A 24,928-nucleotide genomic window follows, 5' to 3' on the forward strand; every position below is an offset into this window, starting at 1 on the left:
TCTATCTGCAAGCAAAAAAAAAAAAAAAAATCACAGTAAATTTTGTGAAAGCAACATTATCATAAGCTGTGGTTAATAGCAGACACCCCCCTGGAATTCTAGGCGGCTAATTTAGATGGAGCAATGTGACTTCGAACTCCCAGAGGGGTGTCATCTGCTGCCACAAAAGACTTCTATTTGTTGACTCAAACACAAATGTTTACAGCCCAGCTTAAACACTTGAATTTTTTTAAGAGCTATAAAAACTGGCAAGTCCTTCTTACTTATTTAAAAAAAAAATCACTCGATGTGTAAGAACATTAGCAAAGTAACATACCCACAGACATTAATTTAAATCTTTGATGTGTTTTCTATCTATTTTCTTTCTCAAAACAGTCTGAGGTTGCACTAAATCTTTGCTCCAGTTGAGAACTTGCCTTATCCATGTCCAGATGGTACATCCATGGAAATATTCTAAGTCAGCAATAAGCTACATGAGAGAGAAAGGACATATTTCCTGAAAACCTGCAGTCAAAACATTTATATCTTCAAGAATGTAAATCCCTTGGGCCTTGAATATCAGGAAAGCAGAAATAGCCCTTCATCTGTCTGAGACAGAAAGTGAAACAGCCCTGCATGGCCAGAGAGAGGTAAGCAACTACAGACTGGGAGAGATACTTGACTTTGTCAAAGGACTAAGCTCAGTTATTCCTTGGAATCAAATTCTAATAAGGCTATGAAGACCAAAGGAAGGAGAGTGGATCTCCGCCAGGCAGGGACAATTTTAAAATAGCCTTCCATTCAGTTATTCGCTTTCTGGAAATGAGATATTGATACAGGTGATATGGCATGCTTCCGGCAGGAGGAGGGGTCTGTGGTCACCTTTGAGAAAGGCTTCATTTGGAGAAGCATGCGGGGGAGGGGTCTGTGGTCACCTTCACTCACTCACAGAGTTGATAATCATTCCTAAAATTTGAGAAAGGCTTCATTTGGAGAAGCATGGTTGGGGGGGAGAGGGGCGGGGAGCAGATCCTTCACACAAGTGACTGTGTACAGCTCAGTGAGGTGACGACCTGAACAGAAAGAAGGCCACTATCTCCAACTTGAGTGACCCGGCGCAACAAAAAGCAGCTGATTTCTTATGTAATATAGTTTTGTAATAAAAACTTCTATTCTTTCCAAAACTGGAGCAGAGCTCTCAGAACCTATGTCAATGAAACTAATAGGCTCATCTAGGAATCTAGATGCAAGAATTTTCACTGCTTTCCTGTTTAAATTAACTATCAGCACTTCAAGCAAAAAGCGATAGAACATACTATGCATCAAATGCTCAAAACCTAGCCATTCACCAAATGCAATGTGCAGACCACAAGACAGGTCCATGATTTTAAGAATGGTTAGTCTTCTGATTCCTCTGTGTCATGTCCAACTGGGAACAGATCAAGTCTCTGCCAGCTCTTCAACAGGAACCCTGGAAATCAAAGAATTTTTAAGCAGAATAGGATGTGAGAGCTTCCCCGGAGGCTCAGGGGGAACACAGGACTGGAGAAGTGACCAAGGTCACACGAAGGGGAGAAGGCAGACCAGGCTGGAATCGAAGTCGCTTGAGCGCTCAGTGCTCACTTCCCAACTTGGAGTTGAATCTGGTAGCTCAGAGATGCTCGAGAAGAACTGAAATTCTCCCCAACCGCTCTGAAAAGCTCATCTGCCTACCTGTTTAAAGTTGCCGCTCCGCCTCTGCTCCCAGTCCATCATATCGTGAAAAATAGGAATCATGACATTCCGGAGATCTGCCTGGGGTATCAAGGTCACTTCTAGGAAAGGGCCAATCAAGGCAGGAATAAAATGAAGCTTGTGCTCTCCTAAATTGAATAACACATCCGAGTTTTAGTATATTTAATCTTAGTAGGAGTTCAGAAAATTAATATTATTGAATTTATTTTAAATGATTGCCACAAGTATATTCAATTATAGCTGCCTCTCCAGGCAAGAAAGTATTTCTCTAAGCAGATATACAAACACTAGGTTTTCATATATTGATTAATATTTCTCCATTTTTTATTAAAAAAATTAAGGATTTACTTTTTCACAGTTTAAGAAAAAGCTCTAAGATACCATGAAAAATTATATCGCAAATTAAAAATGACAAATTAAAATTACACTAGAAGTTAAATCATCAGGAATTGGTTATGTACACTACAATACAGTCACACATTAAAATTTGTATGCAGTCACTAAAGCTGAGGTTAAGGAAGGATAAAAGGCAAATCTTTTCAAGAGAATTAATTGAAAAAGCCAAGGTACAATACAGTATGGACAGGTACCTCTCTCATTTAAAAAAAAAAAAATACATATAATAGTCAAAAAGATTATATCCCCTAACGTTAACCACGAAGGTTATCTCTGGGTGGTAAGAGTAGAGTAGATTTTTATATATGAAAAAAAGTGGTCCCTGCATCATATAAATTTTTTTTAATTTTTAAATTTTTTAATAAACATATAATGTATTATTAGCCCCAGGGGTACAGGTCTGTGAATCGCCAGGTTTACACACTTCACAGCACTCACCATAGCACATACCCTCCCCAACGTCCATAACCCCACCACCCTCTCCCGACCCCCCTCCATATAAATTTTCTTATGTTTTGAAACATAACACACAGCCTAAATAAAAAACTAAATGGTCAACCAAAAAAAAAAAAAAAAGTATGTAACAATTTTCTAAAAAGATTGCACTATAACAACAGTGAACTCAAAATGGTGTATTACCAAAGTACACAAAGCATGATACCGATACTTCATTAAAAAGGAAGGTAGAGGGCAGGAGGGACACCAGTGATCTCATCTAGCCGATGAGCAGTGAGTTCAGTCCATTACACTAATGGTCTATGTTAAATCTCAGAGTCTTACTTTGATAATAAGAACACCGCATACAATGGAAAACACATTATTTCTCAAGTGCTAACCTTGAGCAAGTGGCTGAAAGCATATGACACTTAAAGCATTCATTTAAAATCCACAGAACAGGTCGGAAAGCTGGGCACAAGAGCCCTGGGTTCATGAAAAAAGATAGTTTCCCCCTTATTATTCTTTTCTACCTCTCATCTTTTGCAGTAAGGGTCAAATACCCAGAAAATCATGTCATTCAGAGTTACTGGCACATTTTGGAGTGTACATACCTTCACATTAATGATCAATTTCTCTCTTTTGTTTTCTGTACTAGAAGGCATTAGGGTGCTCAGACACACACAACTCCAGGGTGCAAATATACACTTTACATTTATATTGACTTTAGAGGGACTTTTATTTTTTAACTTACTTTATTTCTAATTTTTTAAAAAGATTTTATTTACTTATTTGAGACACAGAGAAAGAGAGACAGAGAGAGCACAAGGAGGGGCAGAGGGAAAAGCAGACTCCCTGCTGAGCCGAGAGACCAAGACCCTGAGATCATGACTTGAGCCAAAGGCAGACACTTAACTGACTGAGCCACCCAGGAGCCCCTATTTTTTTATTTTTTGAGAGAGTGAATGGTGGGGGGCAGAGGGGCAGAGGGAGAGGGACAGCATCGTAAGCAGACTCTGTGCTGAGCATCCGGACACAGGACTTGATCTCATGACCCTGTTGTGACCTGAGTCGAAATCAAGAGTCAGATGCTTATGTGACTGAGCCATCTAGGCACCCCTAGAGGGGCTTTTAAAAGAAAGAATAGGAAAGGAAAAATTTGGAAACTGGAAAAAAATGATGGATGAGATTAGAGAGAGGGTGTTTGTGAAGTCATTGTTTTGTGACTGAAAGTACCTAGAGACAGTTCAGCCATCTTTAGGATGTGGCCGCCCATTCCTTTTCCTCAGTGCTGTGGGACATAAGCAGGACACAAGTCACAGGCCCTGGCTTATCTGAAAGTCTCTTTCTTTCCGAACTCTGAGGCCACATTGTCTTTTCCTTTCTCTCTGAGGTTTCATTAAAAGTAACCTGTTTCTCACCATCTCTTAATCACTTATCCATACCCATTATGTGTGAGGAATAAACTTGGCTTAGAATTCCTTTTGCTTTCCTACCTTCCTCTGTGGCCCAGGTACAATTTTATCTCTCCCAAGGGACTCCTGAGTTCTCGTCATTTGAGCAAGTACACCTCCTTCTTATTCATCAGAAGAAACTTCCTTATTAATCTAACCTTATGTACTTTCCTCTGAAAGAATGAATCCTTTCAAGATGGACAAACCCACTGCGGCAGAATATAGAGAAACATCAATCCACAGTTCTTCTCCCTGTATCTCCCCCTTCCTCCCGACACACACATTTCAAGCAGGGAGCTAGCAACCAGCTTTTGCGATTGCTTTCCTTAGTTATTTTTGTCAGGGCAGAAAGCAGAAGCAACTTGAACTCAATCACTCTTCCTGTCATTTGTAAAACCCTAACCCACTCAATGCTTATTCAAGAGATCCTGACAAGAAAGAGGAAGAGAGAAATGGGGGGAAGGAGACTTCTGGCCCAGCCTGAGATGAGCAAGCCTTATACCCGGTCTGTGAGCCTGCCCCTAGGGGATGGCTACAGGCGCTATACCTCTGCAGAGCCATGCACTGAAGGCACCAGGAACACAGGACAAAGGTCACCTTGACATGAGACCAATAACCAGGAGGGCCTCCCCACAGTTTAGAGATTATGTAAGACACCAAATCTGTGCCTAGCTTTTGGGTATGTGTGGGGAAGAGGTAATAGAAGTGGCAAGAAAGACAAAATAAAATGGAACTTCCTGTCAGCCCAAGTAGTCCTCCCTTGCCTGTTGAAATGAGACTCAGAGCTGCTACATTATTACCTTCATTTTTAATCTTTCTTGAGCCTGGCATCCTTTGGCCTCTCTGAAGAAGATCACTAGCAGGTACTTATTTATCATTGTTTCTCTGAGTATTTTTTAATTCCATTGTAAAAGGAAAAAAAAATCCTATTTATAGGCATTTTACAACCTGATTTTTTTCTTTTAAAAAGATTTTAATGTGTATTATTTGGGGCCAGATAAGGACTACATTTATCCTGAGTAACGTACAGACTTGTTGAATCATTATGTTGTCTACTTGAAGCTGAAAGAACACTGTATGTTCATTATAGCTCAATAAAACATTTTTTTTTTTACTATGAAAAATCTTACAGGTGCAAAATTATAAAGAACACTAAAACAGGTCCCCACATACCCATCATCTAGCTTCAACAATTAGCAACATTTTTGCCAATCTTGTTTTACTTATCACTCCAAAGATTTTTCTCTCCCCTAGGGTATTTTAATGCAAGTCTGAGACTTCATATCATTCTACTTGTACACAAATTATCAAGCATCTTTAACAGGTGGGAATGAATGAATATATATATATATACATATATATATATATATATAACATATATATGTAATAAAGGCATTGTGATTATATATGTGTGTGTATATATATATAATCACAGTGCGGGCGCCTGGGTGGCTCAGTGGGTTAAGCCGCTGCCTTCGGCTCAGGTCATGATCTCAGGGTCCTGGGATCGAGTCCCGCGTCGGGCTCTCTGCTCGGCGGGGAGCCTGCTTCCCTCTCTCTCTCTCTCTCTCTCTGCCTGCCTCTCTGTCTACTTGTGATCTCTCTCTGTCAAGTAAATAGGTAAAATCTTTAAAAAAAAAAAAAAAATCACAGTGCCTTTATTACCTCTAACAATGGCACAGAATAATTCCTCAATCTAAAGCTCAGCCTATATTAAAATTTCCCAGGGCGCCTGGGTGGCTCAGTGGGTTAAAGCCTCTGCCTTCGGCTCAGGTCATGATCTCAGGGTCCTGGGATCGAGCCCTGCTTCGGGCTCTCTGCTCAGTGGGGAGCCTGCTTTCCCCTCTCTCTGTCTGCCTCTCTGCCTACTTGTGATCTCTGTCTGTCAAATAAATAAACAAAATCTTAAAAAAAAAACTTCCCTGATTGTCCTAAAACATGTTATTTACAGTTGGTTTCTTTCCATCATAATCCAGACAAAATCCATTTACTACATTTTACAGCCCAATTTTCTACTGACAGTAGACAGGCCACACCTACTTTTAAATCACTGTACAGGAAAGCATGAAGATAGCCTTATTTGCTGAAAACACAGTTTGGCAACACAGAACCTGTGTAAACCTGAACAGGATCTCGCCATGTAAAATTTAATTCCTCCCTGATCAGCAAAGCAAAATTGGGAGCTATGTATGACAACAGCAAAATAAACTTTACTTAAATGATTTCTTTTTAAACCGAAGATTTAGTATACTTTCCCCATCCCTAATTGTCAGCCACATGGTCTTGTTTTGAAGCATTTAGGGCATCTGCTACTTGGGCTGTTGGAGTTTTATATTTATGGGCACAGAACAGCCTGTTAGGGAAGTATTGATTTTTTTACGGCAGTTACAAGACGCTGTGTTTGCAAATGTGGAAAAAAGGGCCCACTTTATATTTAGTTAGAATGTTGGTTCCACTAAAAATAGCAAGAAAAATCTTAACCTTGAAGCACAATGAATGCCGCGGCTGGGACACAGTAGTCAAGACTAGCCTCTTTCTTTGTAGACTATTTTGTAAGCATCGTACTAATGTATGAAATTTGTATGCCTTCCCCCTTCTCTTGACAGGGCATTTTTAGTCCTTCTGCTTGGAAATGAAAATACTGAGGAACAACACATTTAAGAAAAGGTATTTACTTTTCACTACTTGGTCTTTACTCTTCAAAAGTAAATTATTTTATCAAAACCACAAGGAAATGTCACCTGACACCTGTTAGGATGGCTACTGTCAAAAAAAAAAAAAAGAAGAAGAAGGAGAAGAAGAAGAAGAAGAAGAAGAAGAAGAAGAAGAAGAAGAAGAAGAAGAAGAAAGGAAGAAAGGAAGGAAGGAAGGAAGGAAGGAAGGAAAAGTGGGATGCCTGGGTGGCTCAGTCAGTTAAGCATCTGACTCTTGATTTCAGCCCTGGTCATGATCTCAGGATTGTGGGACTGAGCCCTACATCAGGCTCCGTGCTGGGTGCGGAGCCTGCTTAAGATTCTCCTTCTCCCTCTCCTTCTGCTCCACCCCGCCCCACCCCCACCCCACCTCCACCCCACTCACATACGTGTGTGCATACTCTCTCTCTCTCAAAAAAAAAAGAGAGAGAGAGAAAAGAACAAGTGTTGGCAAGGACGTGGAGACTGGAACCCTTATGAACTGTTAATGGGAATGTAAAACGGTGCAGTCACTGTGAACAGAGTATGGCAGTCCTATAATTACTCCATGATCCATTGCTCAATAGTAAATCAAGATAAGATCAATCATGATAAGATTTGAAAATCGTACAGCTCTGTGCTTAAAAGCAGAGTCAATTACATGTACCCTTTATTCCTTGTTCTCAACAGAAGGGAAAAACCAACCCTGTTTCGACTTGAAGAATGCAAGAGTTTCCACACTTCTAGGTAAGTACTAATGACCAAAATCTGATTTAAAAATACTGTTTTGTAAAATTTCTGTTTGTGTTTGTGTATTAGACTAACTGGGTATTTTCAAGTGGCAAAAAATGTATTCAGTAATCTGAGTATTATTTCCTCTTTGCAATTTATTTTCTAAAAGTTAGTGTTTTTTGTATCAAACTAAAAACCATGGAGGCTCTTGACTAAGTCATAAAGCTTCCTTGCTTTACTAAAACCGACAATTCATTTTTATCAAGATTTTCTTGTTCCACAGAAATCGGACAAAAAGTTTAAAATATGAGATTTAAACACTAAGCTCTGTGCAGGTATGGTCTATTTTTTCTTGTATCTCTCCAAATAATGTGCACAGAGCCAGTGCCTCACGAACTATTAAATGTATTATCCTGTTCCATTAAGAAATGGATATCTGTAATTATCTGAATAAATTCTTCTTTAGCATTCCAAATACTCAACAGGACATATTTATAGGTAAACCAAATTATAGCAAATAGATTTTCATATTTCTAAGCTGACTTAAGGTCTAAAAGGGGTGTTAAAACAGTACTCTGAATACTTAATTTTTCTTACCATTTTGTAAGAATATATGTATGTTGGAAGAGAGGCTTCAACATTTCTGAACATTTCCCCATTCTAGTTGTTGCACAATAGCAGTGACCTTTAAAATTCACCTTGTGTTTTGGAAGTCTCAGAAAAGTCAGGACACAACTCTAGGGAAATAACCCGAAAACCAAGGAATGAAGTGAAAATGTACACCCACCCTGTATTTGAACTAGGTCCTGCTGGGAATCCATAGTTGAGTCTAAGGAGCCTTTCTATATATATATATATGTGTGTGTGTGTGTGTGTGTGTTTTTAAGATTTTATTTATCACAAGTAGGCAGAGAGGCAGGGGCAGGCTCCCTGCCAAGCAGAGAGCCCGATGCTATGAGGGGCTCAAACCCAGGACCCTGAGATCATGACCTGAGCTGAAGGCAGAGGCTCCACTGAGCCACCCAGGCGCCCCTAAGGAGCCTTCTAACAGACTGCCATAACTGAGCTAGAGCTAGCCTCTAGGGCTGGGAGAACAGACAAAGGGGAGAGTATCTAAAGCAGTGCTTTTCAATCTTTAGCCAAAACCACCTGGAGAACCTGTGAAAACTCAGCTGCGTCCCACTCTCTCCGTGATTCTGTTTCAGTAGAATCAACAGCTCTGGGGCGGAGCCAGATGATTTCCCTTCCTCACAAGCTCCCAGGTGCTGTTGCTGCTGGCTTATATGAGAACCAATGTTCTAAAGAGTACTGGCATAATAACATCTTGTTAAATTAATGCCAAATGCAGTATGGACACTACAGGGCTTTGAAAAACAACACAGAGAATGAACAAAACCTAAAGACTGAAAGGAGTACTCTTCAAATAAGACAAACTCCTGCTCTTTTTGGGCTGACTCTAAAGATACATTGTGGACTGCTGGCTGGCCTTAGACAGTAGGAGGTTGCTTTCAAGATGCCAACTCACTTTTATTTTCTGAAATTACCAGCAAGTACCGAACACTGGGCTCAGTTTTATATAACAAGGCTTCCTCAAATTGCTATGAATATTGCTATGATATGTTGGTCAAAAATCACTCTGTAAATAAATGGAAGTAAAACGCTAATGGTTCTATTTTCATTTACAGAAAACAAATCCTGCCATTTCCAAGTTGTACTTGGATGAGTCCAAGAGGAAAGATACTTTTAGATCATTACATATTCAAGTAGGCCCATCACTTTAATGAATCATAAGAAGTTTACCATGCAGTAATAGTAAATGAATGCTATAAACTTGCATAGTTAGCATACAAAATTAAATAAGTTGGAATCTCTAGAAAGAAACCCTATACCAATGCGATTGTAAAACAATCTGTTTTCCAAATATTATTCTTCTCCATGCAGCCAGGTCTGGGTCATCAATTTGCCGGAGCAGTACGCTCTCTCTGCTGTGTCGGATTAACCAAATTGAATCTAATAGTTTCTTAGCCACTGCAGAGGCTTTAAAATCCTTCGTCTATACTCTTTATGATATAGGTCCATGGTGTTTTTAAGAGTACTGGTGCGCAAGTCAGTGTTTCATAAATTTAATTCTAAATCTGTTATGATTCATAGACTCAGCTCAGAGTTCTAGAAATTTTGAGTTGTTACAATCCCAAATTCTGAAAGGTTAGCTCATTACTAAACATGTGTGTATTATTGGAGCAATGTTAGATAATAAAATTTATCATTCATTAATAATGAAACACAAAGGTAAGATGATTTTTCAGACAGATACCAATTTTAAAAAGTTAATTATAACCATATTCAATGCCAAAATATCAATTACTTTCTAAGGATGATTTTACTGATTTAAACACTATCACTTATAAGTTGTCCTTCTTCATTTATACACTTAAAAGTACAGTGACAAACTGCACAATGGAGGTGGCTTCTCTTTCCATTACTTACCTAGGTTTTGCCACATGCTGAAAATTTCACAACCCATTGTGACGCGCATGTCACCATACCTGAAATAAAACAGAAAGCAAACCTGATACAAAGTCTTCAAAACGAAGAAGTATTTGTGTCTCTTTGGGACAGAGAAGTATTTTTGTCTCTTCTGAATTAAAAGACACTATGTTTGTAATTAAAGATATTTAATGTAGATGTCTTGATGCTTCTAATGCAAATCCTTATACAAATCCTTTAATGAAATAGATTTGTCCTCTTATTAATTTGCTACTATAATACACTGATTTCTGAAAGATGGAGCTCCCTCACCCCAAAAAAAGTATGAGTTAGTTCAAAATTTCCAGAAAAGACTGCTTGTCCTCTTGCTCATTGCCTCTTTAATGTCATTTCCAGTTACGGATATCTGATTTATGAATCATTTAAACCAAACGCCCTCTTAAAGGCACAACATTCGATTTGCCTCATATTCCCCACCCAATTATACATTGGTACTTACTTTTCTAACACCTTCTTCTTTTTGGAAGGTGTGAACATCTCTAACTGAAGACACAACTGGTTGATAAAAATGACGGCAAGGTAAAAGTAAGAATCCCAAATCTAAAACAAGAACAAAACATTTAAATGCTATAGTTTACAAAAATATTTACAGATTAAGTGACATATCTTGGATTTGCTTCGAAAGTGGTAAGTGGATGGAGGTAGAGTTGAAGTAAGGTTGGCCCCATGTGGATAATAGTTTAATCTGGATACGGGTACACGAGAGTTCATCACACTAATCTCTCTGCTTTTACATATGCTTGAAATTTGCTGTAACAAAGAGGGAAAGCAAATAAATACTATCTATTTCTATACTGCTTCCGGGCCATACCCCAGGTTTCTTAAGGTCCCTGGTGTATATTAAATCCTTTGTTTCTCTTATAATATGTGTGAGGTATAAGTTGGGTTATTTTATTCCTGTGAGAATTCATTTTTGGAAGTCCTTTTAATGGAGAATTTAAAAAAAAAAAAGGCGTACACTTCTCTGGGTATGCTAATTGCTTTAAATTCAGACAGTATGTAAAAATTCCCTGCCCAGACAAATCTTTTGAGTTTAAGGTTTCTTATACCAAAAACAGCACCAGAAAGAGATCAGAATAAAATTCCCAGAAATAAACTTAACCAAAAACATATGACATAATGGAAGGAAACTACTTCTTCACGGACATAATTGGAAATTATAAAATTGGAAATAATAAGGAGAGTAAAATTGGAAATAATAAGGAGAAACATCATAAAGAATTAATATCTTCTATTTATAAAGAGCTCTTATAAGCAAAAAATATAAGAATGAGCAAAATAATGAAAAAAGTCAAGAACAGATACTTCACAAACTAAACTAAACCGAAATATGAATTTTAGTCAATAATTTTAGGTTGGTAGATATATAGGAAATCAAATATAATTGGCATAACCCTTAACTCTTTGTTCCACTTATAAATATATCCAAAAAATAATTAAGGATATATGCCAAATCTTATATTGTAAGAAGGCACATAGAGTAATTTCTAAGAATAAAATAGCAGAAACAACTAAATATTAAAAAGCAGAGTTGTAATCATGAAATTTTCATATATTTATTATTGTATGGGATGATATAAAGACATAGTATACAAACTTTAAATTCCATTGGTTTTCACTGATTTGTGCTTTTTTTGTATTTTCTAGTTATCCAATAGGGACAGTTTATTCAATGTTGAGTATGAAAAATGTTATTTAAAAAGAATAGGAAATACAGATGCCAAAACCTGAAAACATCATTAAGAAGGGAAGCCAAAATAGGCATTGCCCATCCTTGTTTACCATTTATCATCTTCCATTTAAAAAATAGTATATTAAGAATTATTAGGCATATCAAATTATATTATAGATGTACCGATAGTTCTGCCTTAAAGAATTTTACCAATCTTTTATTTTGTTTCTTTTCATTAATTCATTCTAAAAAAAATGTGATGATGGAGAAGTAAAGGAACTGAAGCATTTACTTTGTAAACATTTTCTTCATATAAACTCTACTTTAAAAAAGTCTTAAAAACATATATTCTAAGTTCCCTTTGTCACACATGAGGACCGTACAAGAAAGAAGAATGAAAATTTATTGTAACAACAAGAAACTATGTCCTCTTAGGCACTATGATTCCACTAGGTTGATAAGCATGATTATAGCCCTATCTTGTTCACGAATATAATGAAAACTTCTAATATTCATCATGAAAGGTAATATAGCCCAAGATTAATTTGGGGTAGGTGGAATAAATATGTCTTCCTATTATTAAGAGAAAGAAAATATGTTAGGTGATTTCCTCAAGTACAAGGTGAAAGATCTCAGCTCAGGCAGGAGAGTCATCCAAATGGATACTTACTTTATAATCAAAGTTTTCATTTAAGAAGTTCTTACGAAGTGCATCAGACAGATACAGAACTGTTGTAATAATAACACTAGTGACAAAAAAAAGAGAGAATATTTTAAATTGGAAACTTTGCATTAGTGAAAATTATTTATTAGATAAGAATAAAAAACAATTAAGGTAGAAGGAGAAAACCTTCAGGGGCACCTGCGTAGCTCAGTCAGTTAATCATCCAACTCTTGGTTTCAGCTCAGGTCATGATCTCAGGCTCCTGAGATCAAACCCCGTGTCAGGCTCCGTGCTCAGTGTGAAGTCGGCTTGGGATTCTTTCCCTCTCCTTCTCCCTCTGCTTTTCTGCTCCGCTCCCCACCCCATCCCCCCCCAATAAATAAATAAATAAATACATACATACATACTTTTAAAAAAAGGAAAAGAAAAGAAAACCTTCAGGAAGCATGTGGAACAATATTACTTGAATACCATGTGCTAACTTTTTAAAATTTACTTTAAAGTAATCTCTATATTCAACATGGGGCTTGAACTCATTACCTCCAGATCATGAGTCACATGCTCTACAGACTGAGCCAGCCAAGTGTCCCCAACGTGAAACAATCTTAGATGACTTGCATTTGAAACAGGAAAAAGGAACACCAGGCCAAAAAAAAAAAAAAAATCTATCACTGAAGTTGGGTTCTTTGTTAATGATACCCAGATCTATGAGTTCATATGACTCGGGCAGAAATATATCAATCTCCTGATGTTTTATAATGCTTTTATTAACTTATGAACAAAGCAAAATGATTAATCCAAATTTAATATTCCACATTTGATTAACATGGAAGAAAGCCACACTTAAAAAAAATACAGAACAAGAAACTGGAGCCCAAAGATAAAATGGATGAAATGATAGAATATATTGAGAATTTATGAGAGATCTTCTCTCTGTTCTCCCCCGTTTAAGGTATTATGGGGCAGGCAAGAGCTATGGAAGGCAGACTCCCTCTCTCCTGGTGACAGAAGCCACGAAAGAAACCATTACAGACTGTGAAATTGTCTATAATCCAGCACTAAGCTGTGTGAAACTGCTAGTGGGTGGTAAGGTCATTCAGAGAATGGGGCATCTCAGGGCTGGAGAAATTAGGGAAAGATGAATCAACACTCAAAACTGAATGCATATCGAACTGGTTCGTTTAATATTACATACAGCATTACACTGAAACAACACAGGTCATTCTCCAAAATATTATATACTAATGGTATATATATGGTTGATCCTGAAAACCTCCTCGGCCTCTGCTGAGACGCATGCCCAGGGGAGTGTTTGTGAGACTTTAGTTCTCAGCACATGACTGCCAATAAAACAAAACACCCCACCGACTTCACACCTTGATTATCTTATTGGTAAAACCTGGACTAGAGGGATATTTACTAATTAGAAGAATATTTACAGTCTTTGAAAGACATAAAGGTTCATTATCGATATCTGCTGGAAAATTCACTATGATAGCCTTTTCCTGGGATAGGGGAATATTAATGAGACTAAGTGGTTGGATGACTGAATGAGAATAGCTCAAGGTAAAGAAAGGGAAGGAGAAGAAAAACCACCATTCCTCAGGCATCTGCTCTATCATGAGGAAGCATGTACATTTTACATATGTCAATTACATCTTTCAAAGAATCTTACTGTGAAAGTTAAGTATAAGCAAAGCCCATGAAAATGAAAAGTCCTGTGGTATCTCCAGCTCCCACCCCAAACAGGAGACATCATCAGTGAATATCCTATTAAAGAGATAAATCACCTGCAAGTAACAGTATAAAGTGCCAATTTTCCATAGCCACTAGCAAAATCAATGATGATAACTGAAGAAATCATAAAATTCCCAAAGTAGTTTCTCTAAAACTTACATTATGAAACTAAAGCTTAATTATCAGATAATGGAATGCTAGCAAGGACAAAGTAGTTCATCCTTAACAGGGTTCTAAGCACAAATGTTCTGCTTTGGTATTCAGTGGAGAAATACACACAGTCCCACTATGCCTGAGTATCACATAAAAAGACCACTTTCTGGCCCATAACCGTAGCAGGCCCATAACCATAACTGGATGAGCATCCAGTGGTAGTGAAACAGGGATTTAGACTATTGGGCCTAATGTCTTGGAAAGCAGCCAACACATTCAACCTTCCAAGTAAGAAGGTTAGTCCACAGCAAAGATGACCCATTTGTTATTTATATGTTGGGTCCCAAACACACAAACAACATCCACAGCTTCCTGAACTGTGCTCGATGGTAAAAAAATATGGAGCCTCTGTGGCCTTATTGTCACCCAGAGAGTCTTAAACTAGGGGCTCTCTGGAATCACCCAGGAGCCTTTAAAATACAGAGAGATACTCCCAGAGATGCTAATGAATGGACTGGGGTACAGCCTGGACAGCAGGAGTGTCAGGACTCCCAGGTGATTCTTAGGTACACCCAGAACCGAGAACCACTTCTCTAGACAAAGCAGTGCTTCTCAGACTTTAGTGGGTACCCGGTGATCTAGTTAAAATTCAGCTTCTGCCTCAGTAGGCCTAAGGTGGGGCCTGAGACCCTGCCATTTCTAACAAGCTCCAGGGCATGCTCTTGCTGGTCATCCTTGGTCCACCCTTTGAAGAGCAAGGCTCTCCGGAGGCCTAAGCCAGAAAAACATTCCAACAAACTCTGCTTCACATTCTCCTGGCTTCTAGAATTCTATGCCAGTCATTATATTTGGTAGTTCTTAAATGGGGAATGCAGTCCTTGTTCTAGATTGAACACCTCATCCTCTCACCAAGGTGGTGTCATCCTTAGGCACCAAGAGGTACAGGGCATAGGACCCATGATCTTTGGAGGAGCTTTGGAAAATGCAAAGACCTGAAAAAATGTTATGGGACCAAAAATTAAAACTGCAAAATAACAACTAAAATTAAGTTCATTATATGTCCACAGAATACAACATTACTTATTTCATTGCTTGTCCAGTTTCATATTTAGGCGACATCTATTAAAAAAAAAAAAAAAGGATAGGTTACCTTTTACAACTTCACAGGAATTCCTAAACATACAGAAATGCTGAGAAATCACAAGCAAATCGAGTTAAATGACTCACTCATAGGCCAATAATTTAAAAAGCAAAATGTAAAAATTGCTTTTCACTTTCTCTCTTCAGTAAAATGTGGTGTGTGGGTCTATTTAATATGTTTGATATGTTGAGAGGTGAGACCTCCAAAAACAAGACTTCTCAGAACTAGAAGGACCTAAAGTGAGTCTACTTCAAATGCTTTGCATTTATGCTTATAACATTCAGCCAAGTCACGGAGGCAGCTCCCAGAGCTTTGTACAGTAACTCAGCACTGAGTCAGGATCCGGGCACACAGGTCTCCAAGCCATCTAAAGGCATTTGTACATTATTGTTCCTTCATTGTGGTCAATACCTGGGGTGTTTAGGAATCTTTCTTTATGTGTTCCAGTTTTTCCAAAACCATGTGACTCCTTTGGTTTTATTCTTTTACTCATGACTTAGTTTCTGAATATAAGGACATCTCAAATCTCAACACTCCACTTCCATAGCCAAGAAAACTTTGCAATCTGTTACTACAAATGGTCAAATGACTGATGGCTGCCACAGAAGTGTGGGCACAAGGATGACTTCCAACAACCTTCATCTATGGGCACAGCACCACAAAATTTGCACATGAAAGAGGAACTGGTGCACAGGAAATCGAAGTTTTTGCTTCAAGATTTCAGCTGCCACCTCATTCGGGCCTTTAAAAAGTTCTGAAGCAAGGATATCTCCCTGCTATTGAAATCTCATCTACTTTAATTTGTCTGTGGTAAACTACCTGGACCTGATAACATGCTTAAGCAAAAAGCCACCTCCACAGATTATACCTGGATTCGGAAAAGCAGTTTGTGGAGAAACTGGGTTTCAACAAGACTAATGTTTACACATTGAAAACCTATGGAATTCTAATCATGGAGAACAACAACTTCCCTACAACCTGGTGGATGAATAGGGGTAGGAGAAATCAACACAAAGACACTGGGGGCAATGGCAAGTCCTTGAAGGTCATTCAGGGAACTGATCTAAGCTAGCAGTCTGCAAGCTTTAGAGTGATTGACAAAATCACCTGGAGGATTTCTAAGACTTTAGGGCCTTACCACCGCCAATGGCCTGGTGAGCTCCAGAGGCAGCCCAATGAGACGATTCTTTTTTTTTTTTTTTTTTTAAGATTTTTTTTGTTTCTTTATTTATTTGACAGAGAGAGATTACAAGTAGACGGGGAGAGAGGGGGTTGGGGGGGAAAGCAGGCTCCCTGCTGAGCAGAGAGACCAATTCGGGGCCTGATCCCAGCACCCCAGGATCATGACCTGAGCTGAAGGCAGAGGCTTTAACCCACTGAGCCACCGAGGCACCCCGAATGGGACGATTCTAATGCATGTGATCACCCTGTCTCATTCTGGGGATTGTGTCACAGATGGAGGAGAAGACAGCCAAGGGTTGGAACCTGGAGAGCAGTGACTTTGGGGGATCTGGCCTTGTTAACCACAGCTTCACCAAGCACCTAGCCCACAGTCAGTTTTACTGAATGACTGTAGCCTCACCACTATATCCAAACCTACACTTTGTTGTACTTATTTGCGTACTAGGTAATTCTAAAATGAGAAGCTGGTAAAACATTTTATGCCTTTTTAAAAGCTATTTTGAAGAACGGACTGAAGGCACTCCAAGAGGAGGGCACAGCGTAAGCCAAAATGGAAGCAGGAAATGGAGTGATTGTGCTTTTAGTCAAGGAAGCATGCCGCGTGGGTGAGGAAGAACAAGAAAAGACTGAAACAGAGAGATTTAGGGATTTTAAAAACTCCCTTGACCTTCTCCAATGAGCAGTACCAGCAGAAAGTCACTCATGTGTCAACGGGCTCAGTTTTAGCCCATCAGGCTCAGATCTTAAGGAAGCCTTTCATTCCTGGATTCATTCTTCCTACCAGCTCCTCACAACTCACCAGGACATGGAGTACGCGGGAGGTTCTTGTAAATATTAGCTGTCGCTATTTAAGTTTGGCACATTCATCTGAGTAATGGATAGTCTGGGTAAAAATCGGTAACTTATCTCTCCCTAGACAGTAAACTTGTTCAAGGATTATTACCCTAATAGAAAAACACCACCAGCTACAGCAAAAAAGAGGGGTTAGCGGTGTTGATGGGTACTCAGCAGATTAGCTGCTCAACCTCCAAACTTTTCATCGCATATTCTGTCTTCCCTCCTGTTCCTGGGCCATCGGTCCTAGCTAAGACCAAGCTTTCTTTGTGTGCATAAGATCAGACTACTCTAAGTGTGGCACCTCTTTCATTGAGAAAGTTTTACTGCAAAAAGCAATGCCAGCTAAACTAAAGTGCATGCCGATGTGGTTGGTTGCCTTTGCAGTGCAAGCTGCTCATGCACAGGGAACAGGCAGTTCTCAACAGGCACACTGCAATCCTGCACTTGTCCCAACCCCACTCCCTTCCCCCACCCAACTTGTTCCTTCACTTATTCCTGTTTTCTTCAGTAGCATTAGTACTTCTGTCTTTGCTGAGCCATTCCTATTTGTAAGCCAAAATACTATGTTATTGCATATCTTAAAAAGAGTCCTCGTCCCTCAACTCCTTCCAGATCCCCATTTCTCTGCTCCTTTCCACAGCAAAACTTCTAAAGAGCTGTTTTCACTTTCTCAGTTCCTAGCTGTTCTTGAATTCACTCTAAGAAGGGTTCCTCCTCCATCAGTGCCCTGGAAGAGCCCATGTCATGGTCATCCATATCTCCACTACACTGCCAGATCCGGGGGCAACTGTCAGTCTTCATCATCTCCAACCTCCAGCAGCTCTTGATACTCCTTCCCTCATGAAATACCTTCTTCGCAGGACATGATACTCTGCTGGGTGTCATCTTAAATCATGGTCTGCTCCTTTTCAGTCTCTTTGGCTAGATGCTTCTCCATGTCTTGACCGTTAAAATGACACCATGCTCTACAGCCCCGTCCTAAGTACTTTTTTCTTTTTAATCTGCTCTCTTCCAGGTGCTCTCATTCAGTGCCATGGCTTCAAATATCATCTATAGGCTGGTGACCCTCTAAGGCACATCTCTAGCCCTAACCTTTCCTCTCAGCTCCATGTAAGCAGGTTTAGCTTCCTCTTCTGTTTCCACTAAGATAATCTAGGAGCATTCCAAACTCCTGTTTTACCCAAGATTCTTCACCTGCCCCACCCCCAAAGCTTCTCCTCTGGTATCTCCCCACCCAAGTGAATGGCACCACCATTCATCCTTCTGTTAAGGCCAAAATTCTAAAGGCAAATCTTCCATTTTTTTTCTCTGCCATCCACATCCAGTCATCTGCAAGTTATGTTACCTTGATCTTCAATATCCATCTTACTACATTCACTGTAATCCACCTGTTCAAGCCACTAACATCTTATCTGGATTGCTGTATTAAGCTCCTAACTGGTCCTTCTTGGTTTCTCTCCCTCCTTTCTTTTTTTTTTTTTTTCTCTCCCTCTTTTCTAAAAAACAAACAAACAAACAAACAAAACCCCCACAAAAAACTTATTTATTTCAGAGAGAGAGAGAGCACGCACACAAGTTGGGGCGGGTTGTAGGAGAGGGAGAAGCAGACTCCCCACTGAGCAGGGATTCCCCATGTGATGCTCAATGCCAGGACCCTGGGATCATGACCTGAGCCAAAGGCAGATGCTTAACCAAGTGCCTTCTTCTTGGTTTCTTTCAGTGCTTCTCTACTCCCTAATATTTGGGCCCCGTCTTCCTCTTCTAACCATCGTTACAGGTTCCTTCTTGCCTCATGTTCCAGCCACACTAACAGTCTTTCAGTTCCTTGAATGTGCCATATTTACTCTGACCACAGGGCCCTTGTATAAGCTATTCCTGCTGATAAGAACACTCTTCCTTTGCTGTCTGCCTGTTAACTCCTCTTTTGGCGTTCAGCTCAAGTTTTATTTCCTAATGAAAGAGGCTTCCAATCCCAGTTCAGAACAAATTTTCTTTCATAAACATCTTCAAAGAACTATGCTCTATCTTTACGGCATTTATTTTATATTTTAGACACTGCAAAAATATTTGCTGAATCGATGGGTCAGTAAATAAATGAATGACCTTCCCTAAGAATCTTTGGATCCATAAATTACCTATTTGCTACACTCCTCTCATTTGAAAGCTAAATTAGTTGAAGGTAATAGTCAATTACATAATTCAGTGTTTGGTGAGAAAAAGCACAAAAGAAAATGTATGCTATATTTGAAACCAACATGCACACAAGATAAAGAAAATAAGGGTCTGAACTTCCAACTGTAAGGCCAGAAGATTTTACCTTCCTCAGTAAGCAAGTCTGTTATAAGATTTATCTCTTTGAAAATGTATAAAGCTGTGACTTTATTTTTGTACTATATTTTGCAATGTGTATGGGAAGGGGGTGGAGAGAAGCTCGTCTCAAAGTGTCCTGTATTTTTGGTACTTAATTTTCATCTCCCTTATGTTCCTTCTTTCTCAAATTGAGCAGTTGTTCTCATCAGAAACATCTACCAAGAACTTAACAGTGGGCATAACATAGCTTTGCACACAAGCAAGAGAGACACATGTCTCATCCTTGAGCAAGTTAGGCTGGACAGACTTACCGTGTTGTCCAATATTGGACATTCAGGTGGAAATAAACATAAGACCATACTAATCATCAAGTGTCTGGTCACAGCTTTTGGTAGGACTTCACATAAAGCAGGCAAGCTACAGGACTTGGGACAACATAGTTTACAGATGAAAATTAAAGGCTTTTAACCTACTTCAAATGGGAAGAAAGGACCAACACATCAAAGAATACATATTTTGAGGGGTGAGCTATTCAGTTGCACTTAAGGGTAGGGCAGTGGTGACTTTTCAGCTAGTTACTATCAGTTTGACATGTATTAAGTACAAAGTGGGCAGTAAAAGTGGGAGTTTGGGTAAAAATGCCTCTTTGAGGGGCCCTGATCAAATGTTTGTCTAAGAAAGCACCATGGAAGAAAGGTGGTAAGCTTCAGAGATGTGGATCTAGCCCTGCAACTTGCTTCTACAGTTTAGCAAATGATAATGTTTTCTTTTCAATGTATGCTAACATTTTTAAAAAAGATTTTATTTATTTATTTGAGAGAAAGAGAGTGGGTGAGAGTGCACCCAAGTGTGTGTGTGTGTGTGTGTGCGCGAGCGTGCACGCACGCGCAGGGGGTATGGAGGAGCAGAGGGGGAGGGAAAGAGAGAAGGAGACTCCCTGCTGAGCAGAGCCAAAGCAGGGCTTGATCCCAAGACCACAACCTGAGCAAAGTCAAGAATTGGATGTTCAACCAACTGAGCTACCTAGGCGCCCCTGTTCTTTAACATATTTCAAATATCTTTAACACCTTTCAGAAATTTACCTTTTTACCAGTATACTAGTAGCTAATATTTTTTATGGATTTCTAGTATATTCTAGAAAATACTGCATTCATAAGGCAAGAAAAATCTTACATGGTTTCATAATTTGAATGAGAAATGGCTAGGGTGTTTGCATGGGGAGAAGAGTGGGAAGCAGAGCAGCACAGAACAGTGTCTGTTCCAACTTGGCAGGTGTTCTCTACCAGACCCTGGAGTCCTCTCTCCAAATTGGGTCGGACTTGACATCACCAGTGGAAAAACAGTGCCCATTTCTTATCAGCACCGACTTGAGTGGCAAGAGCATGATGTTACTGCATTTAGCAAAGGCTGATGGTCTTTTTCTTGGGTTTGCTTTGGGAGCATCTTCTGTTTAGACGTATTACACAGAGCTCATCCTAAACTAACCCATGCTCCTGTTTAGTTAACGCTGTAGATAAAGATCTTGAACATCATGTATTTACTCAAAAGCAGAATCTATTCTTCCAAGTCTGTAACCCATTTGTGTGACCACGAATCTTCATAAATGGAGTAGAGATTTTTAGGTAGGTAGAAAGAGAGAGAAAGAGACAGTGTTTAATTTTAAAAAAGGCACATTGTGGTCACGGTTTTCAGGAAGCTCGAGCAGAGCCTGTGTGTATAAGGAACAAAATGTCAAATTTATTTTTGGTTTGAATTTTTGCCATTGAATATTCTAATTCAAGTCAAAACATCCCTCTGCACGCAGGGCAGGCAAAATGACCACATGATGATGTTGTGTGATGGTGATGTCAGCAGCCTGGACCTCTTCCCAACTGGCTCCCTGGACCACTTCAGAGCCCTCTGCACGTACCTAGAATGTTAGATCTTTGGTAATAAGGCCAGATTCACGACCAATAGCTCCCTTTAAACCTATGGCAGCCGGATATCCAGATGAAAAGATACTTGATTCTACTCACAGATATCCAACTAAATATGCTAAATTCTAAAGAGAGCTATTTCGAGAGTTTCAATTAGTCCTGAACATGGAAAAGCTGCTTCTGTACTTATGTAAAATATAATATGCCATATTATACTATTTGTTACTTCACAAGTTTTTAACACTTCGTTTTAACACCTCCACATCTATAAATGTATACCACGGCAGAAGCCATATTAGGCGCGTCTTATCAAAATCCAACCCTACATTCCTGGGGCTCTTACCACCATCATACCTGGCATCTGGGGAGGACATATGGTATCTTTGGTCTACAGATAGATACCTGGAGAATTCAACCTTTATCTTTACTATGAGGATGTTTGGGGCTGGACAAGAGGAGGAAGGAGAAGCAGGCAAATGTAGACTTGAAGGAAAGAATGTTTATGAAACGGTACATTATGAGTGTGGAAGTAAACATTGGCCAGTTTCCTAAAGAACTTCACCTTCATTCTGTATGCTGAGATGACAAAGACAGGAAGCGTGAGACCAGATTCCACCATGACACTCTCCTGGAAGGTTCCTGACATTCAGGCTGCTGCCTAATCTCCTTTCTTGGCTCCTACTCCTTCAAGTACTGACTCTGATCTTTTTTTCCCCCCTGGATATGCCTAATACAAGCTAATTTTGCCAACCTTCAGAGATTCAATTTTATGTCAATATCTCCCCGAATGTCTTCTCTAGTTCTAAATTTTGCTGACAGCATTATTTTCGGCTCTCTACTAGCCATATTTCTTGGCTATATAAAAGGAATTTCAATCTTCATGTGTCCAACTTGGGGATCATATCTTACTCCTAGTGCTGAGCACATGGTAGATGCTTAATGTATCCTGCTGAGTTAAAATGAATTAAGAAAGATTAGAAAATTCCCAAGTGTCCAGCAACAGGGCTGGTTAAATAAATGATGGTACACCAATTCAACAGAACATTATATGCCTATAAAAGAAAAAAAGGAACATAAATGAATGAGGGGCTTTCTACGTATTAATGTGGAAAGACTGCCAGGATTTTTAAGCAAAAGAGCAACATGCAAAATAGTGTATATATTAAGCTACCTGCCAGCCTCTCTATAAAGGAACACCAGAAGGTCATGTAAGAAGGTAATAAAAGTGGTAACTATAGGCTGGGGATAAGGGATAAATAAAATAGGTGGGAGGAGGATTTTTCAATGTACACTCTTCTTATATTGTTTGATTTCTGAACTATGTTAATGTTTCACCTGTTTAAAACAAATAGTAATATATATATTTTTCGAATGGGAGAAGTTAATTCAGAGACAAAGAACAAGAATCCCAGGACTTAAACTTTCCAACTTGAGAGCAAACTAGAAAAATCATTTGTACCTCCTCTCCTCCATATAACAAGCTGCAGTTATCTTAAAAGTCTTACTTGTTAGCCACCAAGCGCATAACAGTCCAGTCCTTTGGAAACATCTCTGGGCGTATCAATATTCGGAACACAGTAAATATCTGTAGCAGGAAATCCTTGGATAGGGAGGAAACAGACCATTTTATTGAGTTATTGTAACTGTACACACACACACACACACACACACACACACACACACACACCCACCACCGTTGTTGCCATTTCCAAGGCAACTACAGAGAAGGAAGTCATGCTTCCCTAATTCACCGGGAGAAGGAATCATCACCCTTCCCCTTCTCACCACCCAACTAGCTTGCTACCCTTCCCAAATGTTCTCTTTTCCTTTTCCTTCTCATACACAGTGGAGATGAGCTTTCGTTCCTCTTCACAAGCTCTAAACATTTAGATTTTATAAATAAAGAGGAACTGATAGTTGAAGATTAGCAGACAGATATATTCTTTCTACTATTATAGCATCCTCTACATCAGAACTTTTCGTATGGAGAGAACAATAAACAGTTCTTCCTTTTAGGTGGGTGTCAAAATTATGAAGTTCTGTTCATTAAAAAGCATTTTAGGTGAACACCCATGTTTCTTCGAGGGCATTCTGAGGATACAGCATCAATGCAGGCTTACAGCATCTGAGCGTGCTATGTAGAAGACACTCAAAGAAGGATGTGTGCTATGCTGAGCCCAGTGCTGAGTGCTTAGTAGCTATGATGGTGTCAAGGAATTCTTCACAGAGGTGTCATGCCAGAGGGCAATGGGATTTACTGAGATGTTCTCTTTCAATTGATCACCTGGAAACACTCTTGACAAGAAGCTACTACAAGACACAGAAATACCTCTTTTCAATACATTTCAACTGACAGCACCTCAAACGCTGTAGCATACTATACTTAACGGGGACTCAAGGAGACCCCATGCTACATGTACTGAACGACATAAAGCATGCCCAATCAGAAAGAGATTGGCTCGATCTAGCTTGTATTTCGATTTATTAACTAGAAAACATAAAGATTTGCTGATAACCTTAAGCAGTGCTAGGAATGTATCTCTCTACCAATCTGATGGAAGGCAACAGTATGGTGTTCCTTAATCTTAAAAAAAAAAAACAAAAACCAACACATGAGAGTTTTATTTATGAAATCCAACAACACATTATGTTAAACATGTAAGCTGCTTGAATACAAGATTATGGTTGTCATTCATATCATTAGAAGATAGAATCTGAAAATATAAGAAACACGTGGTAGCTCTGTGTGTGTGCATGTGTATGTGCATGTATGCGTGTATGTGTGTGTGCGTGCGTATGTGTGTGTGTGTGCATGTGGTTTTTTAAAAGATACTCAAACAGCTTTGATCAAATCCATAAATATTTTGACACGAATTTATTTTGGCTTCTTAGGCATCAACACATATACGTTGATATGTACTATGTGCCGTGTGGAAATACGCCCTCTGGGTCATTTGGCTTTACATGGCCAGACAGATCTTTGTCATGTAGGCAGAATCACCAGACAGAGTTTCCCAAATGAATTCTACATCAGGTCAGACAATCTGGGGAAACACCTCACATTCTCGCCCTCTTTGTGGAAAGCAGGTCATTATCATACTAAAACAGTGAGAAACTTTTCTTAATGCATTCTAAAACTAATTCCAGAAAGTTTTTCAGTTCATTCTTTTCGGTTTCCCAGAATGACTATATATACTCTCTGCAAAAATGGATGTCTGAATTTACCTTTGAAAGAATTATATCCGAAATCAGTTTCCTATCTGGCTGCACTTGCTTAGATAGATTTTTTTTTTCCTTCACTTTATTACTTCACTTTTATTTCAGTTTTTCTTTTTTTTTTAATTTTTAATTTTTTTTTCAGCATAAC

General features: G+C 39.1%; 1 protein-coding gene across 4 annotated transcripts in view; it reads right to left on the reverse strand.

Annotated features, from left to right (window-relative positions):
* Nucleotides 1–24,928, reverse strand: part of DOCK4 (dedicator of cytokinesis 4) — a 427,767-nt gene that overhangs the window by 65,868 nt on the left and 336,971 nt on the right. For all 4 annotated transcript variants that reach the window (XM_047694527.1, XM_047694528.1, XM_047694530.1 and 1 more), the window contains exons 27-31: nt 23,067–23,161; nt 12,292–12,367; nt 10,389–10,489; nt 9,890–9,948; nt 1,693–1,841 (exon numbers count right to left, since the gene is read on the reverse strand). In XM_047694527.1, coding sequence (XP_047550483.1) covers nt 1,693–1,841; nt 9,890–9,948; nt 10,389–10,489; nt 12,292–12,367; nt 23,067–23,161 — 480 coding nt within the window. The remainder of the gene's footprint in view (nt 1–1,692; nt 1,842–9,889; nt 9,949–10,388; nt 10,490–12,291; nt 12,368–23,066; nt 23,162–24,928) is intronic.

Source organism: Lutra lutra, chromosome 11 (genome assembly GCF_902655055.1).
Source record: "Lutra lutra chromosome 11, mLutLut1.2, whole genome shotgun sequence".
NCBI lineage: Eukaryota > Metazoa > Chordata > Mammalia > Carnivora > Mustelidae > Lutra > Lutra lutra.